The 26,880-nt window shown below is 38.3% G+C and overlaps 1 protein-coding gene across 2 annotated transcripts in view; it reads right to left on the reverse strand.

Moving 5' to 3' along the window:
* The window catches only part of med12 (mediator complex subunit 12), a 134,806-nt gene that overhangs the window by 14,588 nt on the left and 93,338 nt on the right, over window positions 1-26,880 (reverse strand). The window contains exons 29-40 of one of the 2 annotated variants that reach the window (XM_059977036.1): window positions 26,501-26,673; window positions 25,270-25,431; window positions 22,939-23,050; window positions 21,166-21,255; window positions 19,717-19,826; window positions 18,417-18,552; window positions 16,670-16,831; window positions 12,492-12,848; window positions 11,492-11,645; window positions 10,209-10,411; window positions 9,265-9,342; window positions 5,823-6,052 (exon numbers count right to left, since the gene is read on the reverse strand). In XM_059977036.1, coding sequence (XP_059833019.1) covers window positions 5,823-6,052; window positions 9,265-9,342; window positions 10,209-10,411; window positions 11,492-11,645; window positions 12,492-12,848; window positions 16,670-16,831; window positions 18,417-18,552; window positions 19,717-19,826; window positions 21,166-21,255; window positions 22,939-23,050; window positions 25,270-25,431; window positions 26,501-26,673 — 1,967 coding nt within the window. Of the gene's footprint in view, window positions 1-5,822; window positions 6,053-9,264; window positions 9,343-10,208; window positions 10,412-11,491; window positions 11,649-12,491; window positions 12,849-16,669; window positions 16,832-18,416; window positions 18,553-19,716; window positions 19,827-21,165; window positions 21,256-22,938; window positions 23,051-25,269; window positions 25,432-26,500; window positions 26,674-26,880 lie in introns of both variants that reach the window. The other variant, XM_059977035.1, reaches the window with a different exon arrangement.

Genomic DNA, 26,880 nt, shown 5'->3' on the forward strand with positions numbered 1-26,880 from the left:
TGCATCTTTTCTATGGTTTCCAAATCATTGATGTAGGTAGGAAGGGACCGAACCAAGGGGGATAAAATGATGTCAAGGTATGTGGACACAATTTCGGTGGGGCAGGAGTAGGCAGGACAATGGACTGTTGTGAAGGTTTGTGAATCTTGGATAGGAGGAAGAACCCAGGGCAAGGGAACAATGAGTGAATGGGAGACCTCCAGCTTTGTTGAGCTTAGTGATGGTACAGAAGACAGTGCCATGATAATCCAAAGTGGGGCCCTTTTCAAGAGGAAGGTAAGAGGAGGTATCCAAGAGTTACCATCTGGCCTCTGCAAGGTCAGTCTATCACACTACAAGAGTAACCCCTTTGTCAATCGGTTTGGTGGTAAGGTTGTCACTTTGGAGATATGAGAAGTAGAGAGGAATGCTAAAGTCAAGCTTGTTGGTGTCTCATTGGTGATTTGAGATGTAAACATCCAAAACAGGCAGAGAACCAAAACGGGTGAAGGGGTCATCGGTGTGGGGTGGTGAATTCTTGCCAAAGAAGTGGGTTTGGAGATGGAGCTGGCAGAAGTACAGCTCAATGTCAATGTGGGCGTGGAACTCACTGAGGTGTGAGTGGAGGGGGCAAAGGTAAAGCCGTTATTGAAGACAGAACATTCCACCTCAGAGGGGAATGCTGGAGGGACTGATGAAGACACAACAGGGATTAGGGCTGGGATCAGAGAACAGTTGGTAGCATCAGAAGAGGGGGAAGGGTTGAAGAGTTAGGGAATGTGGGGGGGGGGGGGGGGGGGGAAGATGGAGTCTCGGAGGAACCAAGAGGTGACAGGGGAGCCTTAGAGACCAGGGGTTGGAGAGTAGTGATGGGGGAAATGGATACCGGGGGCCCAGAGGTTGTGAAGAATGCCTTGCCCTGGAGGCAGTAGTGGTTGAGGTCAGAGCTGGAGGCTGAACTAGAGGCAGTGTCTTTCGGGGTCTCAAGGCATCCAGGGTCGTTGGAACCGGAAGTGGTGACGGTCGAATCCACAGTCTAAAGCCACCCATGTTGTTGGAGCCAGAGTTGGTAATGTTTCAAGGTTCAGGTACATTTATTATCAAAGTGTGTATGCAGTACACAACTCTGACGGTAATGATAACTTGAATTTATGTAGCATCTTTAACCCAAAATATAACTAGTTTCTTTGTAGAAAGCGAATAGGAAAAATTGACAGAGCACAAAAAATAAAGGCTATTAGGACCAATGATTTGGTCAGAGGTGAATTCTAAGCTTAAAAGGAATTGACATGGATGAAGCACAGAGACAAGGTAGAAAAAGGAGAGTGGAAGAGTTTTAGAAGTACATCTTACATTGGGATAGGTAAAGGCATGACTGCCAATGGTTGACAAAGGAAATGGATGTTGCACAAGTGTTTGGAGGCATATAAAATACTCTAAATAATGTAGGAGTTGCAGCACATACAGATATTGTTAGAACCACTCATCAAAAGCCCTTTTCTCCTTTCCACAGATGCTGCCTGAACTGAATATTTCCAGTATCTTCTGGTTTTATTTCATTATTTGATAAAATTAAGTTTTAACTATAAAATCTTATTTGATTTCTATAACTGTTTTTAGCTTCAAGTCTGAGAGGCTTAAATGACGCCAGCTTGTTGTCCTTTCTGTGGTACAACCTGTATGATGTGATTCTTCAGGAGCTTCATTATCTGTTACAAATTTAATTGGACAAAGTTACAAGTTAAAGCCACCAACTGCATTATAAAAAAAACTGTCAGAGTAAAAGTTCTGTTACAGAAGTGCAAACTCCTGTACGTTTCCCTGGGACTAATTATCTACTCCTTTTGAATAACTAAACAATGAACAGATGATTTAAGAATGACCATGCTAATCAAAATATCATTAGACTGATCACTGAGAAGAAGCACATACTTTGATGGACTGTCTTCAGCAGAATTTAAAACAAAGACTGCCTGTTGGTCATTTGTGATAGCTAATTTAAATTGGCATGTACTTTTCTAGCATCAGATTAACCTCTCTCTTAAACTTGACAATGAAACACTACTATTTCCTTGAAAAAAAATCACCAGATCATCTTTGGAATTAAACAAAGAGACTGTTGCTTTAATAAGAAGTGAATCACATAACAAATAAAGAATGGCAACAAATTGAAACTACAAATTTTGTTTAGTATTTATGATTAGCTTAGCAATTTTTTGCACCTGAAACATGTTTGCAGGTAATGTTTGCATATTTAGCTCAGCAGGCAGGTGAAGTAAAGCAAGTAACTAACCAGCATAAATAAGTTCAAAGTAAATTTATTATCAAAGTACATGTATGTCACTATATAAAACCCTGAAATTCATTTTCTTGCAGGCATACTCAATAAACCCATTACAGTATCAACGAAATACTGCACGAACTTAGGTGTTCAATCAGCATGTAAGACACAAGCTGTGCAAATACAAAATGAAAGATATAATAATAATAATCCACAAATAAGCAATATCTATCAAGAACACAAGATGAAGAGTCCTTGAAGGTGAGTCCATAGGTTGTGGGAAGTTCAGTGAGAGAGCAAGTAAAGTTATCCCCTCTGGTTCAAGAGCCTTATGATTGAGGAATATTAACTATTCCAGAGCTTGGTGGTTTGAGTTTTAAAGCTCTTGCTCCTTCTTCCTGATGTCAGCAGTCAGGAGCCAGAAGACAGCATGTCCTGGTAGTCTCTAATGATGGATGCTTCTTTCCTGCAGCAACACTTTATGTAGATGTGCTCAATGGTGGAGAGGGCATTATCCGTAATGGACTGTTTCATAAGATTTTCCATTCAAGGGCATTGGTTTCCATACCACGCTGTGATGCAACTTGTCAATATATTCAAAATTTTAGATGCCATGCCGAATCTTTTGCAAACTCCTAAGGAAGTAAGTGCACCGCTGTGCTTTATTCATAATTGTTGTTTCCTGCTGGGCCCAGGACAAGTATCTGAAATAATAACACTGAAGAATTTAAAGTTGCTGATTCCTGTTCACCTCTGAGGAGGACTGGATCATGGAAATTTGATTTCCTTCTCCTGAAGTCAATAATCAGCTCCTTTGTCTTGCTGACATTAGGTAAGAGATTGATGAGATGGTACCACTCAGCCAGATTTTCAATCCCCCTCCTATATGTTGATTCATCACGACCTTTGATTTGGTCCACAGCAGTGGCATCATCAGCAAACTTTAACATGGCATTGCAGCTGTGCTTAGTCACACAGTCATAAGTGTAAAGCAAGTAGAACAGAGAGCTAAGCACACAGCTTTGTGATGCAACTATGCTGATGGGATGTTGCTGCTAATATGAACCAACCGAGGTCTGCAAATGAGGAAATCGAAGATCCAATTGCACAAGTTGGTACTAAAGCTAAGGTCTTGAAGCTTATTGATTAGTTTTGAGGCGAAGCTGGAACTGAATGCTGAGCTGTAGTCAATAAAGTATACCCTGAAATATGCATCTTTGCTGTCTATATGTTCCAGGGTTGAGTGAGGAGCCAGTGAGAAACCATCTGCTGTGAACTTGTTGCTCAATTAGGCAACATTGGAGCAGATGGAAGTCTCTTCTCGAGCAGGAATTGATAGGTTTCATCACCAACCTCTCAGAACACTTTGTCATTGAACAATAATTATTAAGGCAGAATTCCACATTCTTCTTAAGACACATCCTTCCTAAGCAGATGATTTTCCCAGACTGCTTAAGTGAGAGGCTAAGGATCTCAGGGAACATGCCAGCCAGTTGATCATTCAGGTTGTTAGTACTTGGCCAGGTACCCCATGAGGACCGGATGTTTTTTGTGGATTCATCTTTCTGAAGGTTGCCCACATGTCAGTTTCAGAGACTGAACACACAGGACCTTCAGGGGCTGTGGGAGTTTGTGATGGTTCCTCCATGTTTTGACAGTCAAAACGAGCACAGAAGGCATTGAGCTCATCTGGAAGCAAAGCCCTGTTATCACACATGTTGCTTGGCTTTACTTTTAGTTTAGTCCGGAATTGCCACTTCACCCATGATATGCCTTTCTGGAGATCAAACCTAGACCTCTTGCAACTTTCTTGGTCAGCAGACTCAAATGCCTTTGATCCGACCCTCAGCAGATTGCGGATCTCATGGTTCATCCAGGGCTTCTGGTTGGGGAAGACACTGAATAACTTTGAGAGGACACACTCATCTACAACTGTTTTTGTAAAGTCCATGATAACCATGGTGTATTCATTCAGTTCCATAGACGAGTCCTTGAACACAGCCCAATCTACCAAAGCGAAGCAATCCCATTACCGCCTCTCTGCCTCCCACAACCACCTCTTTGTTGTCCTAGCCTCTGGAGTTTTGCTTTTTAGCCTCTGCCTGTATGCAGGTAGGAGAAGGACAACCAAGTGTTTCGATTTACTGAAATGCAGTCTAGGCACAGAATACTAGGCATTCCTTATTTTATTTTAACATTGATCCAGTATGTTAGGACCTCTGGTGCCACAGGTAATTGGGCAGGGTTTTCTTCAAACAAGCCTGCTTGAAGTCCCAAACTATGATGTGTTGGGATGGACTGTTTCTTGTTTGGAGATGCCATCATGCAGTATCTCATACACTTGATTATAGTCGGTTGCTGATGGTATGTAAACTGCAGTCAGAATTACGGAGGAGAACTCCCTAGGTAATTAAAATGGACAGTATCTGGCTGTTGGGTGTTCAAGGTCATGGGAATACCTGTTCGACAAAACCGCCATATCAGAGCACCCCCAAGGGTTCATCATACAATGTTTTTAATATTAAACAGATTCAGTTTCAATACATTTGAATTCCCTATTTGTCACATAACTCACTCCTTTTTTTTTTAGAAAAAAAGTCTCACAGAATTTCAAAAATGTATTCAACACATCCAAATTTTGCAGTTACTTTATGTCGGCAAATAAAACAATTCATTGTGTCCAAAAGAAAAACTCACGAGGAAGAATCAGATAACTAACTGGTTAACCCTTTTATCTGGTATTGATTGAGGAAAGAGCATCAGGCAGAAAATCTGGAAAACAAGTCGTAGCACCTGGAAAATATGCAGAACATTTTTCCTGATATAGCTTTTACTTCATTACTAACAAACAGGTTTAATCCTGGTTCAGTGAGGAGAACACAAGGACATCTCTTGGAGAAGCATTAGCATTCCAAAAAATGAGCTTTGCTCTGGTAACACTACATCCTTGTTAAACACCAAAAAACAACATGCCACAGGTAGACCTAACAGCAAATCAGGTCAAACCTCTGCCATCCTGACACAACCAGTAAGGAATGCTTGAAAACAATAAAAATTGAAAAAGTACACTGCTAGAGCATCCATAAATCTCAACAATAGTACCTCAGGAACAAATGCAAAAAATAATTCTGAGGCACTTGCAATCACGTCCAACTGGAATGCAGAGTGAATGATCCAACTTGGAATCTGACTGAAGACCCTGGTAACCAGTATGATTAAGTTTGTGTAATATCATCAAATATTTAAGAGTACTGAACCAAGCAATGGGACAAAAATAAAATCCTAAACTGACCCTTCTGGGCCCAGCATTTTTCAAATTTAAGAAGTCAGTTCATGATTTGGTCCCAGGCTCCTGGTCTTGAAGCAGAATTCATTTGCTAACCTCCATTTTTATGCCTTTATCCTTTACTATTTTTATTTGTTGTTAAGTTCCCTGTCTTATGATTGAATATATTAGCTATGCAATCTCATGGTACTGAATATTTGAGTCCTATGACCTACAAAGGGAAAGAATAATACTGAACTTGGAGCCAAATCAACCAACAGATTTTCTAATATGTACCTCTGTGTGTTCTGCATGGAGTGTGCATAAGCAGGAGCCTGCTGGTGAACATAGCCACTTGGTCGCTGCTGCATCTGCCGAACCTGATCCACAAGTGCAGGATTACTGGTCGTGTGACTGCTCTGATATGGTTGACTTGAGTAGGCAGGAGGGATCATACTGCTGGCTTGTGAAGGATGTGGCGGCATGCCCAAGTGAGAGCCATAGTTAGTGTAGCCTTGAGTAATATTCTGGAAGAGAACAGGATTACATGAAGAGATATATCTTACCAAATCCATTATTCTATTATTCTTTTCAGATATAGTTTGACCATCTTTCACCTTTTTCAACATGGTCTAAATTCCTTATCACTGAAAGTTACTCCATCAATGCCTACCCTATGACAAGGATATTTAAAACTTGCAGTTCAAGATATCAAGCTACATCATTTCTAATAATTATCTCTAAAGTATAATGATTATTATCACAAGATAAATGTGGACAAAGAAAAACTGTCAGCTAAATCTAGTTTATTTCATTCAGAATGGCAGTGAAGTTTATTTGAATTTATTACTTAAATAATTCTGGGGATTTTATTTTTAACCACTCTATTGGAAGTACATTGCATGTACTGATTATTTTCTGCAAGAAAAAATTGTTGGAAATAGTTTTTAATTCACTTTCTTTTACCAGTTAACATCAAAGCAAATTTATAATTCAGCTTGAAGTTATGCAGTTCCTTTCTTATCTATGTATCTGTCCAAATGCTTTTTAAATGCTCTGACTGTGCCTTCTTCTGCCACTTAATATTTAAACCTGTTCCTCAAATAGTCTTTACCTTGTACCATAAACCTATGCTGTCCAATTTTAAACTCTCCACCCTTGGAAAAGGACTGACTATCTAACCTATCTATACTCCTCATTATTTTTTCAATCTGTCACCAGGCAGCCTCCTGCACTCAAGTGATTCTTGTAACTGAAGCCTTCAATTCTAGGCAATATCCTGGTGAATCTCTTCTGCATGCCTTTCATCAAACTAAACGTCTGCATAGTTGGTGGTCAAAAATGTACATGATATTCCATGTGTGACTCACCAATGTCTGCAACATGATGTCCCAAGCTGTTATACTCAATATCCCTCCCAATAAAGGCAGGCAAGCTACACAACCTCTTCACTACTCTAGATAGCAATGTTGCCATTTTCAGATAACGAAGAATTTGCACCCCAAGTTCACTCTGTACATCAACTCTTCTAAGGTCCTTCCCCACTGTTTCCTGCACATGTCCAGCCTAGTGTATTACTTCACACTGGTTTGTGTTTAATTCCATTTTCCATACTTTTGCCCAAACTTACAGCTCAACTACTTTTGTCTCTATCCTCATTTTCCACCATTCCATCAAACTTGCTTTTCATACCAGTCATTCTCACCAAAGACATTCGAATATATGACCAACAACAAGACACCAGCACTGTGATCTATTATTCTTAACACTTAATTTTTTCTTCTTATTAATATATTGCTTAGCTTTGTTAATCAGTTATTTGCTAATTTAATTCTCTATTGTACATAATGACATATTGACTTAATGTATCTTTTTTGTTGATCTTCAATAATAATTAATAAAAAAGATTTTAAAATGGAAGGCTTGAGTTCTAAGAAGAGGTTGGATAGGGTAGGACTTTTGTTTCTCATGGAGTAAACAAGGCTGAGGGGCAACCTCACAGAGATTTATAAAATGCAAACGGCAGATGGTCACACAGTCTTTACCCCAAGTACGGTAGCCTAAAAGTAGGTGGCATAGATTTAAGGTGAGATAGGAAAGATTTAAAAGGGACCTTAGGAGCCAATGCTTCACCTAAAGGGAGGTGCCAGAGGAAGCTGCGGAGACTGCCACAATTATAATGTTTAAAATACTACATTTAAGTAAGTACATGGACACAAAGAGTTTGCAGAAATAACAGCCACAAACAGGCAGAGGAGATAAACTCATACTGACATCTTGGTTGGCAATGAGGATGCAGACTGAAAGCTCAATTCCATGCTGTTTAACTCAGGGGTCACCAACCTTTTTTGCACTGCGGACCGGTTAATATTGACTATATTCTTGCAGGCCGGCTGAGGGGGGCGGGGGGTGGGGGGTGGTGGTTGTTAATCACGATCGGAATATAGGTGATAAGTCAACTATATTGGCTATTACAATCAATTTTCTTTCGAAAAGGGTTTATCTAACGAATTTAATATTAAACATACAGCACATCACTATATTCATGCAAGGAAAATATAAGTCAATTATAAGTCACTTATAAGTCAATAGCATCGTAACATTTTAAGTAACGTTTGGATATTAAACACACAGCGCATATTTTCCTTGTATCAACATACAAATCATTGCAACACACCAGTGAGAGGACAAGGCAAGGGCCGGAGGTCCCCATACTAGGGCCGCAGCGGTTGCAGTCCAGAGAGAGTGACCGACTGAGCTAGGAGTGCGACAGGGCGCACGTCTGTCCCCCGTGTAGGTAGGTAGGATTTATCGGCTGACAGAAGTTTGGCTCGAGGGATGACTTTCAGTAGATCGCAGCGAGGTAGCTGCTCTGCTACTTACGAAACCCTGAGCCTGAATTAGGTTGTCTGCGAATATTTTAGCACCGGGTTCCCCACGAACTTTCAGTGTGCTAAACAGGTTCAGAGGCGGCGCCCATCTGTCCATGCTCCAGGCCAGTATTAACAGCACTTCCAACCAGCTGCGCGAGGCCGTCGGTTACCCGAGGCCAACCAGTGACTCCTGGTGCTAGGGTATCTCTGTGTTTAGGTGACTGATGACCTTGCATAGGTAATGACCACGTGTGCGTTGAAGTTCAACAGTGCGTGTGACATGGAATGAGGAAAGGTGCAGCTGACTCATATCATTTCATATTACCAAATTATATCCTACCCTCACAGCCCGGTAGTTGGGGACCACTGGCTTAACTCTATGGCTATATGACTGATCGCTGCAGTATGCTAATGGTTTTCTTTGCTTTATCATTCATATTGAATGCTTCTCCATAATGAGTGACACAGAGAGACAGTCACAAATGCTCCACTCTTCTACCTGCAACTCTTGTCCTTCTCGTAGTACAGATCTGAGAGTGAAAGATGCTGTTCAGTTGTCCTGACATTTATTGGAAGCATGCTGCTAACATTACACACTCCAGCTATGGAATGTCACTGGTAGATGGGGGAATGTTTCAGGTAATGATGGCATGCCAAATCTGCATTTGGCATACAAGCAGTGATCGCAATTGATGGACAAAAGCAATGGCATGTTACTGACTGTAGACATATGCTACAAGATCACAGAGCTTTTCTATTAAATTTTTTTTACATATTGTATATTTAGAATGACACCTAAGATTACATAAATGAGCCATTGGAAAATAATTGGTTGCAATGAGGCAAAAGATAAAAATATCATATACCTGAGCTTGTGACATCGATCCATATGGCTGTGCTGGATTTGCTTGACGAACTTGCTGCCCATACATTCCACTGGAATTCTTTGGGAGAAAACAAAAGGAACATTTAGAACCTCTTAGGTGATAACTTTCATTCACAGGCTAGCACATTTAAACCTGATATGAATGAAATTTTACAAGATGAAAGCTGAAAACCGTTGCAAAATCCTGATATCACAGCATGATATAGATCTGACAGTCACAAGCAACAAATTTGATCAATTTGTCTCTTTCAGTTATTTCTTGGCTCCACTTAACTGCAACCTGAACAACAGATTTTTCCCTTATAACAGTTAATTTGTACAAACAAAAGATATTCCAAAATAATATTTTTAGCACTTGAATAGAAATATGTGCTACAAGCAGATTGTGGAATGGAGAAAAAAAACCCTTTGAAAAATATTCTGGGAATCCATCTGGTGTGGGCACGTTTTTATTTTGTGAACTGAGATTTCTAAGGACACAACTTCAACAGAACTTTCAAAGTTTCAACATTTAATTGATTGCACAATTAGTGAAATAATATTCCATCAGGCAACTGTTTTATAGCCTATTATTCCTAACTACCATTACTTTGAGATTAAAATTTTTGACTAACGTGAATGTGACCCTTCCATTTTATAGAACTTCGTAAGGCAAGGCACCTCCAAAATAAAATAACTGAGTCTTTTCAGTGATAAGAGAGCAATCAAACCCTGACAGCAAAGGGCTCTCTTGTTTGGTGAATGCTTAGCTTTTAGTCATTGCATAATCAAAGAACCAATCCTGCTTTTACTTCCTGACCGACAATAATAACCTGACAATAAAATGATAGTAATGTGCCTCCTACCCATAGGGTGAAGTTTAAGTTTAATTATCATTTAACCATACAATTGAATAAAACAGCGTTCCTCCGGACCCATACGCACCAATCTGGCATTTAGATGATGTCGGATAGTCTGTCCTTGTGGAATGGGGGGCTGCTGCTTATACGGTGGCATTTTATACAGTGACGGATCCATCATTGCACCAATAGGAGTCATCATAGTGCTGTATGGAGGCCGGGTCTGCATTATTTTGGCAAACTGAGGTCGTACATTTCTGTAGGGCATTGTATCTAACCTTGGTCCACCTAAATGCAAAACAAACAGTGATTACAAAAGGCAACATTATCCTATAGAGTTTTAATTGAATGTATTTAAATATATGGAAGTTTTTAAAAAATATCTTAAATACGCTTTTTAAATAAAAATCGGTCATAACTCATCCCATATACACACAATATTCATGGTCAACTCAGAAGTATTGGAACATTTTATTTTATATGTATAAATTTTAGAACTAGATATCCAAAACCCATAACAAGGAATAGGCATTTCTTAACACAAGGTCATACAAAATGCAGGTGGAAATTCATATTGGTTAACAGATATTCCTGCAATCAATTTTTCAAGTGCTTTCGATTAGGTTTCTTAAAAGTTTCTGGGTCAGTGGGTAATTTGATCCCCAGAAATGCAAGAATGAAAACTTTTCCATTTCTCCAACAACAAACAAAATACTGGAAGAACTCAGGAGATGCATTAGCATCAATGGAGAGAAATTAATAGTTGATATTTTGGGCTGAGACCTTTCACTGGCCTGAAACCCTGTCTCTCCATAAATGCAGCTTGCTCCAAGTTGTTTCAGAATTTTTTGTGTGTTTCTGCAGATTTCCAGCATCTGCAGGCTTTCATGTTTTCCATTCCATCACTCATTCACTAAATTAGTAAAAAAAAAACCACTAAAAATATACATTTTTTGCATGAAAACGAGATCTAAACAGTTCCTGTTTAACCATGGTTTAGGCAATTTCTTTATATTATTGCTATACATAATGCTCAGAGTAGAATTTCTTGCACACTTTACTCTGCTGCCCTTTTATTGTCTTCTGAAATATTGCAGGTAGCTACATAATGGTTTTTCTTTGTTCTCTATTATAACGATTTTGGGTTTACCAGCAATGGAGAAAACAACCGCTGAAGCTTCCAGGGGGCTCTCAAACAGGAAGAGACTAAATTAGTTGAATATTCTTTTCATCTTCACCAACACCCAATTTAAATAAACTTTGGTAGGGCAGAAAGAAAACTTGAAATTAAAATATGTGAATGAATGGATACGAACAGAGCTTTTACATCATGGGAAGTTAATTATCTAAATCTGCCCTTTCACTTACCTGCTGGCAAAGGCTGATTTTGTGCATATATGCCAACACCAGGTGGTCCATATGGAAGTCTGTTATAGAGATTATTAGCCTGGTTTGGCATTATGTCACTGGGAACTCCACCACCATAAGGAGGCATTCTGTGAGCACTAGATGATAAATCCAGCTGCTTGAAGGCAAACAAAAAAAAACAAATCAAACATGCAATCCTAGGGGCTCTGACAGGATTCTAAAGCAATATATCAGGAACTGATTGTTCACACTAAGTTAATACATCAGCTCACCAAATGTTATCATTAATAATTCCATTCTGTACCAGTGAATTACAAATCCCCTTTTAAATAGTAAATACCTTGAATACATATTCAAACTCTCCAAAATAAAGACTACATCAGAAAAGATTATCACTATTGATACCCACAATAGAAACATCATAAAATGTCCATGATAAATAGAAGATGCTTCAATTTAAGTTAAATTACTAATATACAAGGCAATCTCTGTAGTATGTTACTTTTGCAAGTTTTCCCCCCTTTGCCCTCGTAAAGATGTGAGAATACGGGGCTCCCAGAATAAATGTTTTCCTAGCTGCACAAATAGAATGAAACAGCGCAGACTAACCCTGACAATTTTTGTGAACTTCACAAAATAGACATTAAAAAAGAATATTATATTTGCTACATTTACTGAACTACATATTCTCATTGTGCGAAATTATTAAAATGAAGTGTGGGTCATGTTCCAAACAACCTACTTCATGCAGAGATAATAGAATGTCATATTCCTGCAATTGGGAGCATTTTCTGCAACATTAATCTCCATTATATGGAACTGCACAGCAAAGAACATTAGAAACTATGTAAAACCTTATTAGTGTTATGGTGAAGGATGTGTGTATATTAGAACATCACAATAAAGGATGTGGGTTTGATATGAGTAAGGGTATAGGAAACAGAATTTATTAGGCATTGTGAAGATCAAGAAATAAATCAGGAATTAGAAGTTTGCTCACCTCAGCTTTATTAGGAGGAGGTCGTTTTTTTCGAGCTGGTTTCTTTTTCTTCTCTTCAGTAGTATTAGGTTTCTCCAACTTTGGTGGTTCTGCCGTAGTTTTTTCTGGTTCAGGAACAACTGGTACTGGTGGCTCTTCTTCCTCTGGAGGGAGTGGCAGTGGTTCTAGATAGTAACTGCGTGGCTTTGGTTTAAGGTGTGTGTGGTACAATAGTAACCTGTGCTGCTCTTCAAACTTAGTCACCTTGCGATCAACCCGAACAGTCCCAAACCAGCCCCAAGAAAGGGGAGCAGAATGTTTCATCCCCTCAAAAACATCCCAGGGGGAAATCTTCTGCTTGGTGGAGACCTGGAGCCCCTAGAATGTGATAAAACAAGTGACTAAAAATGTATGAAAACTGAAATAAATGACTTAAAAGAGGACCTTCACCGTTGCCTAAACTATTATATTTGTCATCATATTTTCTATTCCAGATTAATTAATGGTAGGCCTCTACCATAATAGCCCCTTGTATTGAGGTTCAGATATTATATGGAGGGTGGAGCTACAGATGGGTGTCAAGTGCAAATGCAGGCATTCAACATGAACAGCAATTCAAGGGAATAGGTGGTTCAAAGTGTAAGCATTTTGGTCCTTTGGGTGAATTGCTATGTATACCTGGTTAGTTTCATTTTCCCAATGCAAACTATCATAGGTAACACTAGGTTACTTTGGCAAAAAGCATTGCTTACACAATGACAAAAGAAGGCCCCATTCCATATATTGAGTTAAAAAATGATCCAGTAATACTTTCTTTTGCTTCAGTTTCTATTGTTACACTCAACATTGAAAAAGTCTATACAGATATCTTATTTCAAATATAGCACTACAAAGGGATTTCACAGCTCACAGTAACTGAAAGAAAGTTAAAATGCTATTAAGGATAAGTTTGAAGATCATATAACTTTCAATTTTTTGTAAACAAAGAAAAATGTTATATGTTATTCCCTGATTTATGCTGTCCGTCTTCCAACTTTACAGATGCTCTGCGGTACAGATGTCTCTCCTTAACCCAAGTTCCTCAATGGAATAAAACCTCTTTAGTTAGACCTATCATTTGTGTCACTGGAAATCTATAGTAGGAAAGTATGCTTTGACTGAAATTAAAGATGTGAACAGCAATAGTTTGATTACCTTTAGAAAACTGATTGTTTTCAAGTTATCCAAGACAAATTTGGGTGTTCTCAGAAAACAGAGAAAGAGCATGCAGCAGTGGCAAGTAATTGGGAAATCCAATGGAATATTAACCTTTTGCAAATAAAACAGAGTGTAAAAGTAGACCTGTACAGTGGATTCCAGTTAACTTGGCCATCGGTTAATCAGGGGAACTTGTAACGAACAAAAACAAACCAAGGAAATATCCAAATTTCCTTCATTTATTTGTGATAATATGCTGCTTAACTGGGACAGGAGACTGTTACTAAACAGCTTCTAACTAGTGTCAGCCACATGCATTTAATGTGGTCATTAGACAATAGACTGCACTGAGAGCATAAAGTTTTTAAATAGAGTCATTTCTGTGTACTTATGTTAAAAAAGCAATGATTTTTGTCATTGATAGTTTGTGAGTAATAAGCAGTAAAACAACTCAGAAATGTTTTGCTCATTGCAGTTTTAAGCATTCTGGCTTGGAGATGCCAGAAAAAGCCTGGAGTGAAAATAAAATTATGTCAACTACCAGAAGTTTGAAGATATTTTGAAGATGTACCCCAGGCTACTGTGGGAGGCAAAGGAGGAAATTGCTGAGCCACTGGCGATGATCTTTGCATCATCAATGGGAAAGAGAAAGATTCTGGAGGATTGTTCCATTATTCAAGAAAGGGAGTAGAGACAGCCCAGGAAATTACAGAACAGTGAGTCTTACTTCAGTGGTTAAGTTGATGGAGAAGATCCTCAGAGGCAGGATTTATGAACATTTGGAGAGGTATAATATGATTAAGAATAGTCAACATGGCTTTGTCAAAGGCAGGTCATGCTTTGTGAGCCTAATTGATATTTTTGAGGATGTGACTAAACACATTGATGATGGTAGAGCAATAGATGTAGTGTATATGGATTTCAGCAAGGCATTTGATAAGGTACCCCATGCAAGGCTTACTGAGAAAGTAAGGAGGGATGAGATCCAAGGGGAAAATCACTTTGTGGATCCAGAACTAGCTTGCCCACAGAAGGAAAAGAGCAGTTGTAGATGGGTCATATTCTGCATGGAGGTCAGTCACCAGTGGTGTGCCTCAGGGATCTGTTCTGGGACCCCAACTCTTCGTGATTTTTATAAATGACCGAATGAAGAAGTGGAGGGATGGGTTAGTAAATTTGCTGATGACACAAAGGTTGGAGGTGTTGTGGATAGTGTGGAGTGCTGTCAGAGGTTACAGCGGTACCTTGATAGTATGGGAAAATGGGCTGAGAAGTGGCAGATAGAGTTCAATCCAGATAAGTGTGAGGTGGTTCAACTTGGTAGGTCAAATATAATGACAGAATATAGTATTAATGGTAAGACTCTTGGCAGTGTGAAGGATCAGAGGGATCTTGGGGTCTGAGTCCATAGGACGCTCAAAGCAGCTGCACAGGTTGACTCTGTGGTTAAGAAAGCTTACGGTGCATCGGCCTTCATCAATTGTGGGACAGAGTTTAGGAGCCAAGAGGTAATGTTGCAGCTATATAGGACCCTGGCCAGACCCCACTTGGAGTACTGTGCTCAGTTCTGTTCGCCTTACTATAGGAAGGACGTGGAAACCATAGAAAAGGGTGCAAAGGAGATTTACAAGGATGTTACCTGGATTGGGGAGCATGTCTTATGAGAATAGGTTGAGTGAACTCGGCCTTTTTTTCTTTGGCGCGACAGAGAATGAGAGGTGACTTGATAGAAGTTTATAAGATGATGAGAGACATTGGCTGTGTGGATAGTCAGAGACTTTTTCCCTAGGGCAGAAATGGCTGGCATGAGAGGGCACAGTTTTGAGATGCTTGGAAGTAGGTAAAGAGGAGATATCAGGGGTAATTTTTTTTAATACGCAGAGAGCGGTGAGTGCATGGAATAGGCTGCCGGCGACAGTGGTGGAAGCGGATACAATAGGGTCTTTTCAGAGACTCCTGGGAAGCTATATGGAGCTTAGAAAAATATAGGGTTATACGTAACCCTAGGTAATTACTCAGGTAAGGACATGTTTAGCACAGTTTTGTGGGCCGAAGTACCTGTATCGTGCTGTAGGTTTTCTATGTTTCCATATTGGCAATCATCTTGAATGTTACAATGAAAATGTTGATTTGGGAGATGCAATCATCAAAAGCATTGTATGAAGACAGACCATTACCTGCACTAGGTTTCTGCACTGATTTTGTTCATTTACTGTCAAAAGAAACAACAGCAGCAAACATTGGATTAATTTCTCCAATGATAACTATTAGGAACTAATACCACAGTTTTATAGTACTGTAGCAGTTTTGATAGTACTGTAATTTGTTTTGTTTCATTTAAATACATAATTTGTTACTCAGTTAAACAGTAGTTTGTCTTTTTTATACCTTTTTAATTATTTCCATGAAACCTGCCAAATGAGACAGCCACTTGATTGACCCAAAATGTACTTGTCCTGATGTGTCCCAATTGTATTGCATAATTATACAGGACATTGGTGTACAGCATACTCTCCTTACTTAGAGACAGTGACACTTGGGCTGAAAAGAAATTCAGGACCAGTTTACCAACGATCATTCCTAAAGTGAAGGGGATGACATAAAAGGAAAGGCAAAGCAGGTTTGGTCTGCATTCATTGAAATTGAAAAGAATGAGTGGTGATCTAATTGAAACAGAAGATACTGAAGGGGCCTTACAGGGTAGGTACTGATAGGATATTTAGAATTAAAGTCCAATTTCATAGTTCATTAAGGTTGATGAGCAGAAATATTTTCTCTGCGTGTTTTCAATACTCTATCCAAAAGAACCAATGTGATTCTGATGTTAGGAGTGTAAGTGGCCCATTTTTCACTCCTTACATCAGAATCACATTACTTGCAAGAGAATAGTAAAAAGTATAGTAACCAGAGATGGGCAGTGTTTCTTTACTTTAGGTTCAACAGATTTTCTATCACAGTTTTCATACTTTATTGAAAGAATATCAGCAGTATCATTTACTTGCCTCCTTTTTGAATATTGACTCAAACCCAGCAATCTTGTTTCCTTTGGTATCGATCAGAGAGCCTTGCGGTTCACATGTAATGACATCCCTTGTCTGCTTTGGAAGTGGTAATAACTGTCGCACTTTCTCCAAGCTCTCTGATTGTCGGTCCCCAAGCTCTTTCTATGACAATTATAAGAAAAGTAACAGCAAGTTACATGACAAATAAGTCACATTTGTTATTCCCAATAATCTCAATAAAAACACAAAACTGAAGAGGAAAATTAGGATCAAATTCACTCAGTAGCCTCCCGACCATGAAAGAAATGCACAAAATAAACATTTTCCATAATCTTATATCATGCCATCATTTAGTTAATGGACTGAAAAATCAAAATTTACAAGCCTATGATTTCCTTATCAAACTCATCATTGGAAACATCCAATCAAAAAAAAACAAACAATTAATCCTCAAAATTGAAATTAAACTGATGGCTACAAAATTCTAAATCATTAATATTGCATTATCAATCTTTTTTCTTTCTTTATTGTTTAAAGTTCTGTGTGTCATAGGAGCAGATATGGCTTTTTAAACTCCTGAAGCACTCTTTGGAAAAAAAAGTGATGCAAGCTTTTACTCACATTATTTAAAGGGAATAAGATATTTTAAAAAAGGCACCAGGCAAGAAACCATAGAAAACTGTCAACAATGACATTTGTATTTATATCAACTACTGGATATATGTAAGTTACACACACCTGTTAAATGCCTAAGTAAGTGAATAGCATGTGGGTGGAAGGTGAGGATTGAATTATACTCTTTCGCAATTTAAACTGAAAGCAAAATTAGAAATTTAAAAGGTCACAAAGAAAAATAATATAGCACCAGTCCCTGAGTGTCAAGCTTGTTCTTCCATCAAGCAAGCACTGGGGAGCAGCCCCCCACCACCCCCAAACCCAGTATGGATTCCAGTGCATACACAGAGGCCTGTCCGACACTGCCTCAGCATCCCCTCTCCAGAGCGACTGCATCAGGTGAACCCTCACCCTAGGCCTAGTCCTCGTCACAACCAAGGTAATGCAGCTACCCCGCCATCGATCTTGTCAATGAACCAGTGAAACATATTTGTAGTGTCTACATCGCTAATGTCCAACAGGGTCTTGCAATCACAATAAAAACATCCAAGACAATCACTTGCACCTTTTTATGGACCGTGCACCATCCAATAGTACACAATAAGTCCTGGTGACAATATGGATTAAGTTCAGCTCCATCGTCATCAAACAACTTGCTGATGGGATAGTCCTACAGTACTTGATGTTTTTATTATCCAGCAGTGACTTGCAATTGTAAAAAAGACATACAAGATGAACAAATACACCTCTGAATGCACCCAGAGTGGTCGCAGCGTCTGAGCATGCAACTATCTTATTAATCCCCAAATAAGAAAACAGCTGCAATGAAAGATTTCAGAAAGCTGGCCTTTGTAGCACTGAAAGGAGATGGTAAAATACTGCAGATTACACTGAGAGAAAACAGTAAAAAGAGAGAATTATAAATTTAAGTTACAGTAATCTGGAACAGATTTAAAATAGCAAAACTGAATTTCAGAATGCTATATTGCACAACTGAAATAAACAAAAACATACAGAACAAAAGCTTTGCCATTATTTATCCTGTTCGATGAAAATGGCTGGAAATTAACTTCCTTTGTCAATAATGATCAGGAGATTTTGTGACAATAATCTCAAAAACAAAGATTATTACCCTGAGTTTCTTTACGAGGTTCATGTAAGCTCTCTTGTTCTCTTCCATACTGCCCTGTGAGATACTTGACATGTCTGCTGCCAAGGTCCCATTAACTAGCACACTGAGCATATCCAGGACTGTAGTGAACAGCTCACTAGGGGGGAAAAAATATACTCTCAGAAATTCTTCAAAGCAAAATACAGATACACATAAATAGACTTCACAAAAAATATTTAGGATGGAATGCATCCCAACCAATTTTTCACCTCAGATCAAAAATGGCAACAATAATTATAGCCTCTCCATCCAACAAATTGTAACTACTCAAATGAGCTGATACGGGATGCACACTAGCCCATTTGAGTGACTCACAAATTAATTTCACACACCTGTCAATGAAACCCAAAACTAAATTTGAAGTTGTATTGACAGCTATTTCCTTATTGCTGCCACTATCCCCCCCACCCCACAACCCGATGTCCCTCTTCCATACTCTGAGCTTAAATTTATCAACAGTAAAGTATGAATTCAGAGTGTAACAAATTACTGAAGCAAATGCTTTGGCTACTCTGATGTCAAAAATGTTACTGAATTACTGGTTGGATGAAAGCAGGAATGGATCTTGTATGCCAAAGCTGGAATCTGAGTCTGTCATGAGAACAATGCCTACACTAACCCAGAAACATTACATATGTCTTGCCACTGCTGTCTGATTTTCTTTTTTTTTACCTCTTTTCCCTGTTGCAGTTCAAGAATCCATAGCTTACAAATGAAAAATAAATCCCAATACTCTGCTGCAGTACAAGTCTTTGATACTGCAAACACAAGTTCAAGGTAAAACTGCTCCACTGCTGGAAATAAATTTTTAAAAACATGGTATATCTCTGCCTCCAGAGTAGTCAGCACAATTTGTTTTAGCTATTTAAAAAAAAAGAGTTCAATGTTATAATAGACCAAAATGCACAAGCAGAAATCACCTTGAGCTATGGTTATAATTAAAACTGCAATTACTTAAATAAATAAATATTTAATTAAGTTTAATTTGTCAAAGTACAAAGCTGTAATAGATTTGATATTAAAATGGTAGAATCCATTAACAGTGAATATTTAATTGATACCATTCATAATGATAGTTAAAAATACCTGCACTGGTAAAATAAATAAACAGTTTAATTTTGAGACTATTTCTTAATCATGCCTGTTATATCTTTAATCACTGCACAACTCATTTGTACATGGTCCGTACTGTATCAGAATGTGTTGTGTGTGCATGGAAGATGTTAATAGTTCATGCAAAATAATTAATTAAAATTCATACTTGTTTGACTGCATGTCCACTGTTCCACTGCTGATTATATCCAAGAGAAGGACAGCCCACTCAGTAGTGCCCTGTGTGCTACGCTGGACAGTATCAAACATCCCACCTACCTGAAGAGAAAAATCAAAAACAAAAAAGTTGCACCCTATTACCAACATTCTGGAAAATTGAACTATAAATAGTTAGACAATTAGAAATAAAAACACTCAGGAAACAAAGCAGCATGTGTGAAAAGATGACAACACTGTTACCTCAGTACCAGAATCTAAAATACTGAGAGTGCTGCAGACGAAAGGCGAAAAGTATTGTTGAGGATCCCCCTCCACCCATCCGACAATCTCTGACCCACAACTCTCAGAATAGAGGTACAGAAGCATCAGGACTAGGAATGCCAGACTGGGTAATAGCTTCTTCCCCCAGGCTGTGAGACTAATGAATACCCCACTGTCCTTGCCAGTGTGACAGTGACCTTTTACCTGTGCTGTGCAGAACATGCATTCTGAATTATAGTTCAACTTATTTATGGTAATATTTCGATTTATGTGCTGTGTGTCATATATATTTTGTCCAGAGGAACGTCATTTCGTTTGGTTGTATGATACAAGTCAGATGACATTACACTTGAACTTAAATGAAGGGCCAGATCAATGAACCCCTCGTGAGAAAGAAAATAGGTTTAAAGTTGAAGAGAGAGGAAATTGTAATGAATGACAACTTCATTCTCCCCTTGTGTAACTTCTGTATCAATGGTCCAAACACATGGCTGTTCAGTTACTTAAACAGTATAGTACAATACCTCTGAATTATAATGTTGTTTATATTTAAGTTATATGATTATAATGATTTTGATTCAACTGTTCTATTAGTAACTGGATTTGGCTACTATAATCACAAATAATAGATCATGCAATATGACTGATTTCTAAATTACTCAAGGGGTGAAGAGCTAAGATGAAAAAGCGTTTATCAATGCAGATGACATATTAGGGTTTTTGAAGGGAAATGTTACAATGCCAGTGATGTGTGGGTTTAAAGACTCTCTTATATTGATACACCATGTTAGGTGAAACCAGAACATTCTCCACTTGGAAGCAATTATTTTTTGTTCATAATCTATCACACCAATTTAAAAACAGAACATTTTTTATAGATTAAGCAATATATTAGCCACCCTAATATCAATAAACAAATATAAATTGTGAACAGGGACACTGTGCCAGTGATGTATTGCTCATTGGCCTTCTCTTTGGCAATTGACAGAGAAATTTAATTGACTGATATGATACAACTTGATGTCTGCCTTTTCAATAAATTACACAATACTACACAAAATATGAAAATTCAGTTGAAAGGAAGTAACAATTCCAAATGTGTATTCAGGAGAAAAGTGAACAAACTTTCACTAAACATGAAAAAGCACCAATTCCTTTCTGCATTAACAGTCCTTACAAGATTTAAACGAAGCTTTAGGGCTTCATGCATCATTTGTTTCGCTTTGCAGTCATCCTGGTACTGATCTTCACGCCAGTTTGTAACAATCTGAAAAGAATTAATAAGACAAAATTATTACATTTATTTGGTGATTATCAGTAAACCAGAGTTATCTTTTCCTAACGCTGATAATAGAGAACAGGCGCGTATTGTTCATCAATTACGACAAATGTGAACACCAGTGAAAACTAATATTGATTTTACTGGTTTACCCTCAGCAGACATTTATTTCAAGCTCAATAGCTGCCACAATAGCATCGCAGTTGGCACAACATTATTACACCTCAAGGTGTTCCAAAGTTCAGAGTTCAATTCCGGTGCCATTCTGTAATGAGTCTCTGTGGAATGTGTGGGTTTATTCAAGGTCCACTGGTTTTGTCCCACAGTCCAAAACATACCCGGTAGGTTAACTGATTATTGTAAATCGGCTTGTGATTACGTTAGGGTTAGTCAGGTTATCGAGGCTTGCTGAGGCAGCATGGCACAAAGGGCCAAAAGGGCCTACTCTGTGCTGTAAACACTAAATAAAAATGGAAATTAAATTAAATTTTAAAATAGCTACTTGTTTAAGATACCTGATGTCTTTGGAACTTGTGCACCAATTCCAAAAATGCTAATAATCACCACAGCTAGAAGGAAACTGCAACAGTTCTCAGACAAGATTCTCAAATTGTTATAACTTCCATAGAAAATAGGAAAAAATTTTAAGTTCATATCTCTTACTATGTGTTTGAAACATAACATAAGCAGAGACATATTCTACAGCAAAACAAAAGCACAAATTGCTGGAGGAATTCAGTTGGTCAAACAGCATCTATGGGGGAACATGATGGGGGTTGGGGGAGAGAAATAGTCAACATTTTAGGAGGAAATGCTGAAATAAGACAGAGAAGGACAGTTTAAAGAGGAGAATAGGGTGACAGGTGACACAGGGAACAGTAGATAATTGGTAGACTGAGGAGGAGTAACTGGAATAAAAGGACAGTCCATATAACTTTGTGTGAGGCAGTTAATGACCAACTGAGTTTTTGAGGCATCCAGCAAGGTGATCCTCTTCCAACTGCTTCCATTTGTCCCTCATGTCTCCTCTAATGATTACTATTAGCAACATCCTTACTCATCAGATACCAGCCCCAGTAGCCTTTATGGTCCTGCTTATCACCATCTTCAGCTATCTCAGACTTCAACCTCCCCTCACCTGACTCCATCTTGCTCCCCATGTTTGCTTCCAGCTATTACCACCCCTGCTTTCCTGTGTCTATCATTCTCAAGTTCTAAACTTTACACTTCTAGTTATCCAAGATTTACACTAAAAGAGTGAATAGCTGAGTATAATATCTTGGACCTAAATCAACTCTTTTTCATTGATTCATTGAGGAAATAATTACATTGAACTGATCAGTCTGGCACAGAACAACACAGACTGATCTATAGACTCATCTATAGTCCAACTGCACCTAATTTTATAGTTCTATTCAATCTGAATATATATGGCTACCAAAAACAGAACTGCATTAAGAAAAGCTTTACTGTTTTCTACTGTTTTTCTACATAGAAGCTGAATTCCTATTTAGGACTCAATAGATATCAAGTTGGTAGTATTCTTACTTTGAGATCATAGTCAGATCATGTTGATAGATGATGTTGAAGAAAGGCTGCGATTCAGAAGTTACATTACCTTACCAAACACTGATGCGAAACCAGCAAATAATATAGCCAATGGTTATTTACCTGTTGGACTTGGCTATAAAGGGACGTGAGAAGTCCCTCTCTTTGTTCATCCTGCCCCTTAAGGCACGTCAAAACCAAAGAAAGAAATGGCTGTTGACTTAGCAGAGACATGCTGGAGACAAAAGCAAAAATTAGACGAAATATGTTATTGCCCACAATTGTTTCTAACTGCAGTTATCAGGTTAAGTTAATCATACTAAACAGAATAATCAAGTCTTTATGACTTTTTTTAATTATAGGCTATCTGAAGAAACCCAGTGGAATTTTTCAGTAAAATATTTTCTAAATAACTCCACAGATGAAGAATTAGGGGCAAAAAGAAAGCCTCCAAGATTGAAGAAAATGAGAAAGAGCATTAGGCAAGAATAAGTAGATGTTGCTACAACTAGGACGCAAAAGTTCACAGATTGTTAGATCTGAGGATAGCTGCACAGATATGAAATCTTACAGTTAGAAGACATTAAAACTCAACACAATGAAGAACGGGTGTTTTGGATATACATCTGGAATTTTGAAGAAACAAAAGAATTTTGAACTATTGTTAACTCTGCCAAAGAAACAAAGAAAATTTGGATAAAGATTCATATTTATTCATCATATGTACACCGAAACATATTGTGAAACATGTCAGAGAACCATAGAGGCATAAAGTACTGCATCACAGGAACAGGCCATTCAGCTCATCCAGTCCATGCTGACCTCTTAATCTGCTTAGTCCTCTTGACCTGCACCCAAACCATAGCCCTCCATACTCGTGTACTTATCCAAGTATCTCTTAATCAAACACACATTCACCACTTCTGCTGGCAACCTGTTCCACACTCTAACCACCCTCTGAGTGAAGAAGTTCCCCCTCATGCTCCTCTTAACGGTTTCACATTTCACCTTTAACCCATGACCTCTAGTTCCAGCCTCATGCAAGTTCAATAGAAAAAGCCTGTTTGCACAAATCCTATTTATGCCCCTCATAACTTTGTATACCTCTATCAAATTTCCCCTCATGTTCCTATGGTCCAGGGAATAAAGTCCTAACCTTTTCAACCTTTCCCTGTAACTCAGGTCAAGTCTTGGCAACACCTTTGTAAATTTTCTCTCTACTCTTTCAATCCTATTGTTATCTTACCTGTAGTATGTGATCAAATACTGAACACAATACTCCATATTAGGCCTCACCAATGTCTTATATGACTTCAATAGAATATCCCAAACTCTGTACTTAATACATTGATTTATGAAGGCAAATATGACAAAAGCTTTGTTTATGGCGTTAACTAGCTGTGACACCACTTTCAAGAAACAAAGGATCTGGAATCTCAAATCCGTCTGTTCTACCACATTCCTCAGTGCCCTACTGTTCACTGTGCAAGTCCTACCCTGGTTTGTCCTCCCAAAGTGCAACATCTTACGCTTGTCTGTATTAAATTCCATCTGCCTTTTTTCAGCTGGTCCGAATGCTGCTGCAACTTTTGATCACCACCTTCTCTGTCCACTGTACCCCCAATCTTGGTGCCATTGATAAATTTGCCATTATCTTGATCATTATGACAAGCAATAACAGATGACAAGTAATAACAGACCCAACAGTGTCCTGCAACAGCCTGCAACATTTGCCACACATTCCAGTACTAGCATAGCATGCCCATAATGTTTAGCAGAACACAAAAAAAAATAGGAAATAATAGGCATTAATTTCTTTCAAGCTGTTTTGGTCTACAAGGAAGATGCAGACATGGAGTAGCACAAGTATGCATTCTGATGTTCTCTGTATAAAATATCAAATACCTTGTTTCCAATCTTGAAGGAATCCCATCATACTGTGGACCCCATAATAACAATCAAAAATACACATTGGTGAAGAAATAGTTCAAATAGATGAGATGTATAGTAATTTAAGTTAGTTGGTTCAAATCTCAAAACACCCAACCTAATAGCAATATAAGAATATCGTTCCCAAAAAGACACTTTCAGATTAAGGTGGCAATATCAAAACATGAAGAGCAACTGGAAACAGTCAACACATAATGGAATACAAGCAATATCCATAAGCCAGAATTGAGGAACAAAGCCTTCATCCTTTTTTGGTTGCAATCCAGATAAAAATATACAAGCCAGTTATGTGGGCTAGTGTTACGTTCTTTGATGGAGCCTCCTGTATTACTAGCTATAATAAGATAAACTGCTGGGTAATCAAATCTCAGAAGTACTGACTTAAGACCAGAATAAATCTCACTTGGTAAGTCAATGATGGAAAATTTACATGCTAGAACAGCACCAAACCAAAACAATGCATTGTTGTTGCTGCACACTAAAAAGTCTTAAATCCACACTTGCCTCTTTTGCTTCTGCCGATCCCGCTCTTTTCTTGAGGATGACCCAAGGTGTTGTCCTTTTTCCAATTCCTCGCCAGCAGCTTTCAACACATGGCCTTGGACTGATGTTGGCAATTTTGCAATTAACGGTGCTACGAGCCAGACCCCTGTCCGCTCTGATGAGCTGTTAGTGAAAACAAATGGAACAGAAGGAATATACAATGCACAACTATAGCCTGATTATCCAATATCTTTAGTAATCTCAATATTAAACATTTTTTGAGCCAAGTTCTGCTGGCCATAACATTGCATGTATTCTCTTGAAGTGTGTGGAATTGGCTGAGCACAGTAACTGACATGGTAAAGTGAAAACTAAATCTTCCTCTTCAGTACAGTGTTTTAAGTCTAAAATTCCCATTAATTAACTCAAATTTCTTCCATTAAAATATCCTTTGATTACTTTTGGATGGTGTATCATGTAAAAAATACTATGTGTCTTCAAACTATGCTAGGGCAATAACAAAAGGTAAAAGCATGACCAGAGCATCAGATTTAGTAATTACCCACTGGAAAGTGCCTGATTCAAGGTCAGGAAAGTATGCAATGTTTGCCATGATTCTCTACGCAGCAGTGAACCCAGGAAGAACAGTTACCCAGGTTTCAGCACTACAATTTCAATCAAGATCTTCCATCAGAATTATTAGTAGTTAAAAAACAAATGTATTAGAAAGAAAAAAATATGGATCTTTTTAAAGATAGAGACAAATAAAGACGAAATAATAAAAGAGATACTGCTGCTGGCTGGGAGAGTACAGTGAAGGATTGTTAAGAATGGCTGATCTGCCCGGAGGAGATGTAAAACAAAGCTAAAAATAAATAAAGGGGCAAGGTTAAGAAACAGCAACTCTATAATGTAGATACAGTACACTGCAATTGATTTAGAATAGGATGCTAGAAACACCTAGCAGGTAAAACAACATCCATGGAGTGGGAAAATGCTTAGTATGCAATAAGTTGATGGCCTTAACTCCAAATTGGCTTGTTCTGCTACAGTGTAGAAAAGCTGGTTACCTGAAACTGTAGAATTTAATGTTACATCCTGAAGGCTGCAAATTCCCCAGTCAGATATGAAGTTTGATGAAGTCCATCCTTCCCATTGATATTCTACTTTACTACGTTCAGAATTGATGGTATATTTTGTGCTTTAATTTAAATTTCTAGTGTTCATATGTTTAAGTCTACTTCTAACTCACCTCAGCAGTGGTTTCATTTTGCTGGCATTTCCATTTGTGTTGCTAGTGCCAGAGACAGGTATCACTGAATTCACAGTTCCATTACTGCTCAAATTAGATGAGTTCATTTCAGCTGATTTCTGGAACACTTCAATAGTGGCCTTAGCAATGTTTTCAAGTAAGGAGTTCATTTCCTGAAACACAAGTTCAGTCAACAGTAGAGCATGTTTTTCCATTTACTATTTAGCTTATTTTCAGATATAAAAGTATCAAGATACATAAGGGACATAACTTTTTTACTGTTTTGAATAAAGCAACAGTGTATCAAGGACTCTCAGCCAATGCAGTGATAAACTGTCCTATTTCTAAATTATTATTTCAATGAAATATTCCTTCCACTG

Source organism: Hypanus sabinus, chromosome 8 (genome assembly GCF_030144855.1).
Source record: "Hypanus sabinus isolate sHypSab1 chromosome 8, sHypSab1.hap1, whole genome shotgun sequence".
In the NCBI taxonomy this organism is placed as follows: domain Eukaryota; kingdom Metazoa; phylum Chordata; class Chondrichthyes; order Myliobatiformes; family Dasyatidae; genus Hypanus; species Hypanus sabinus.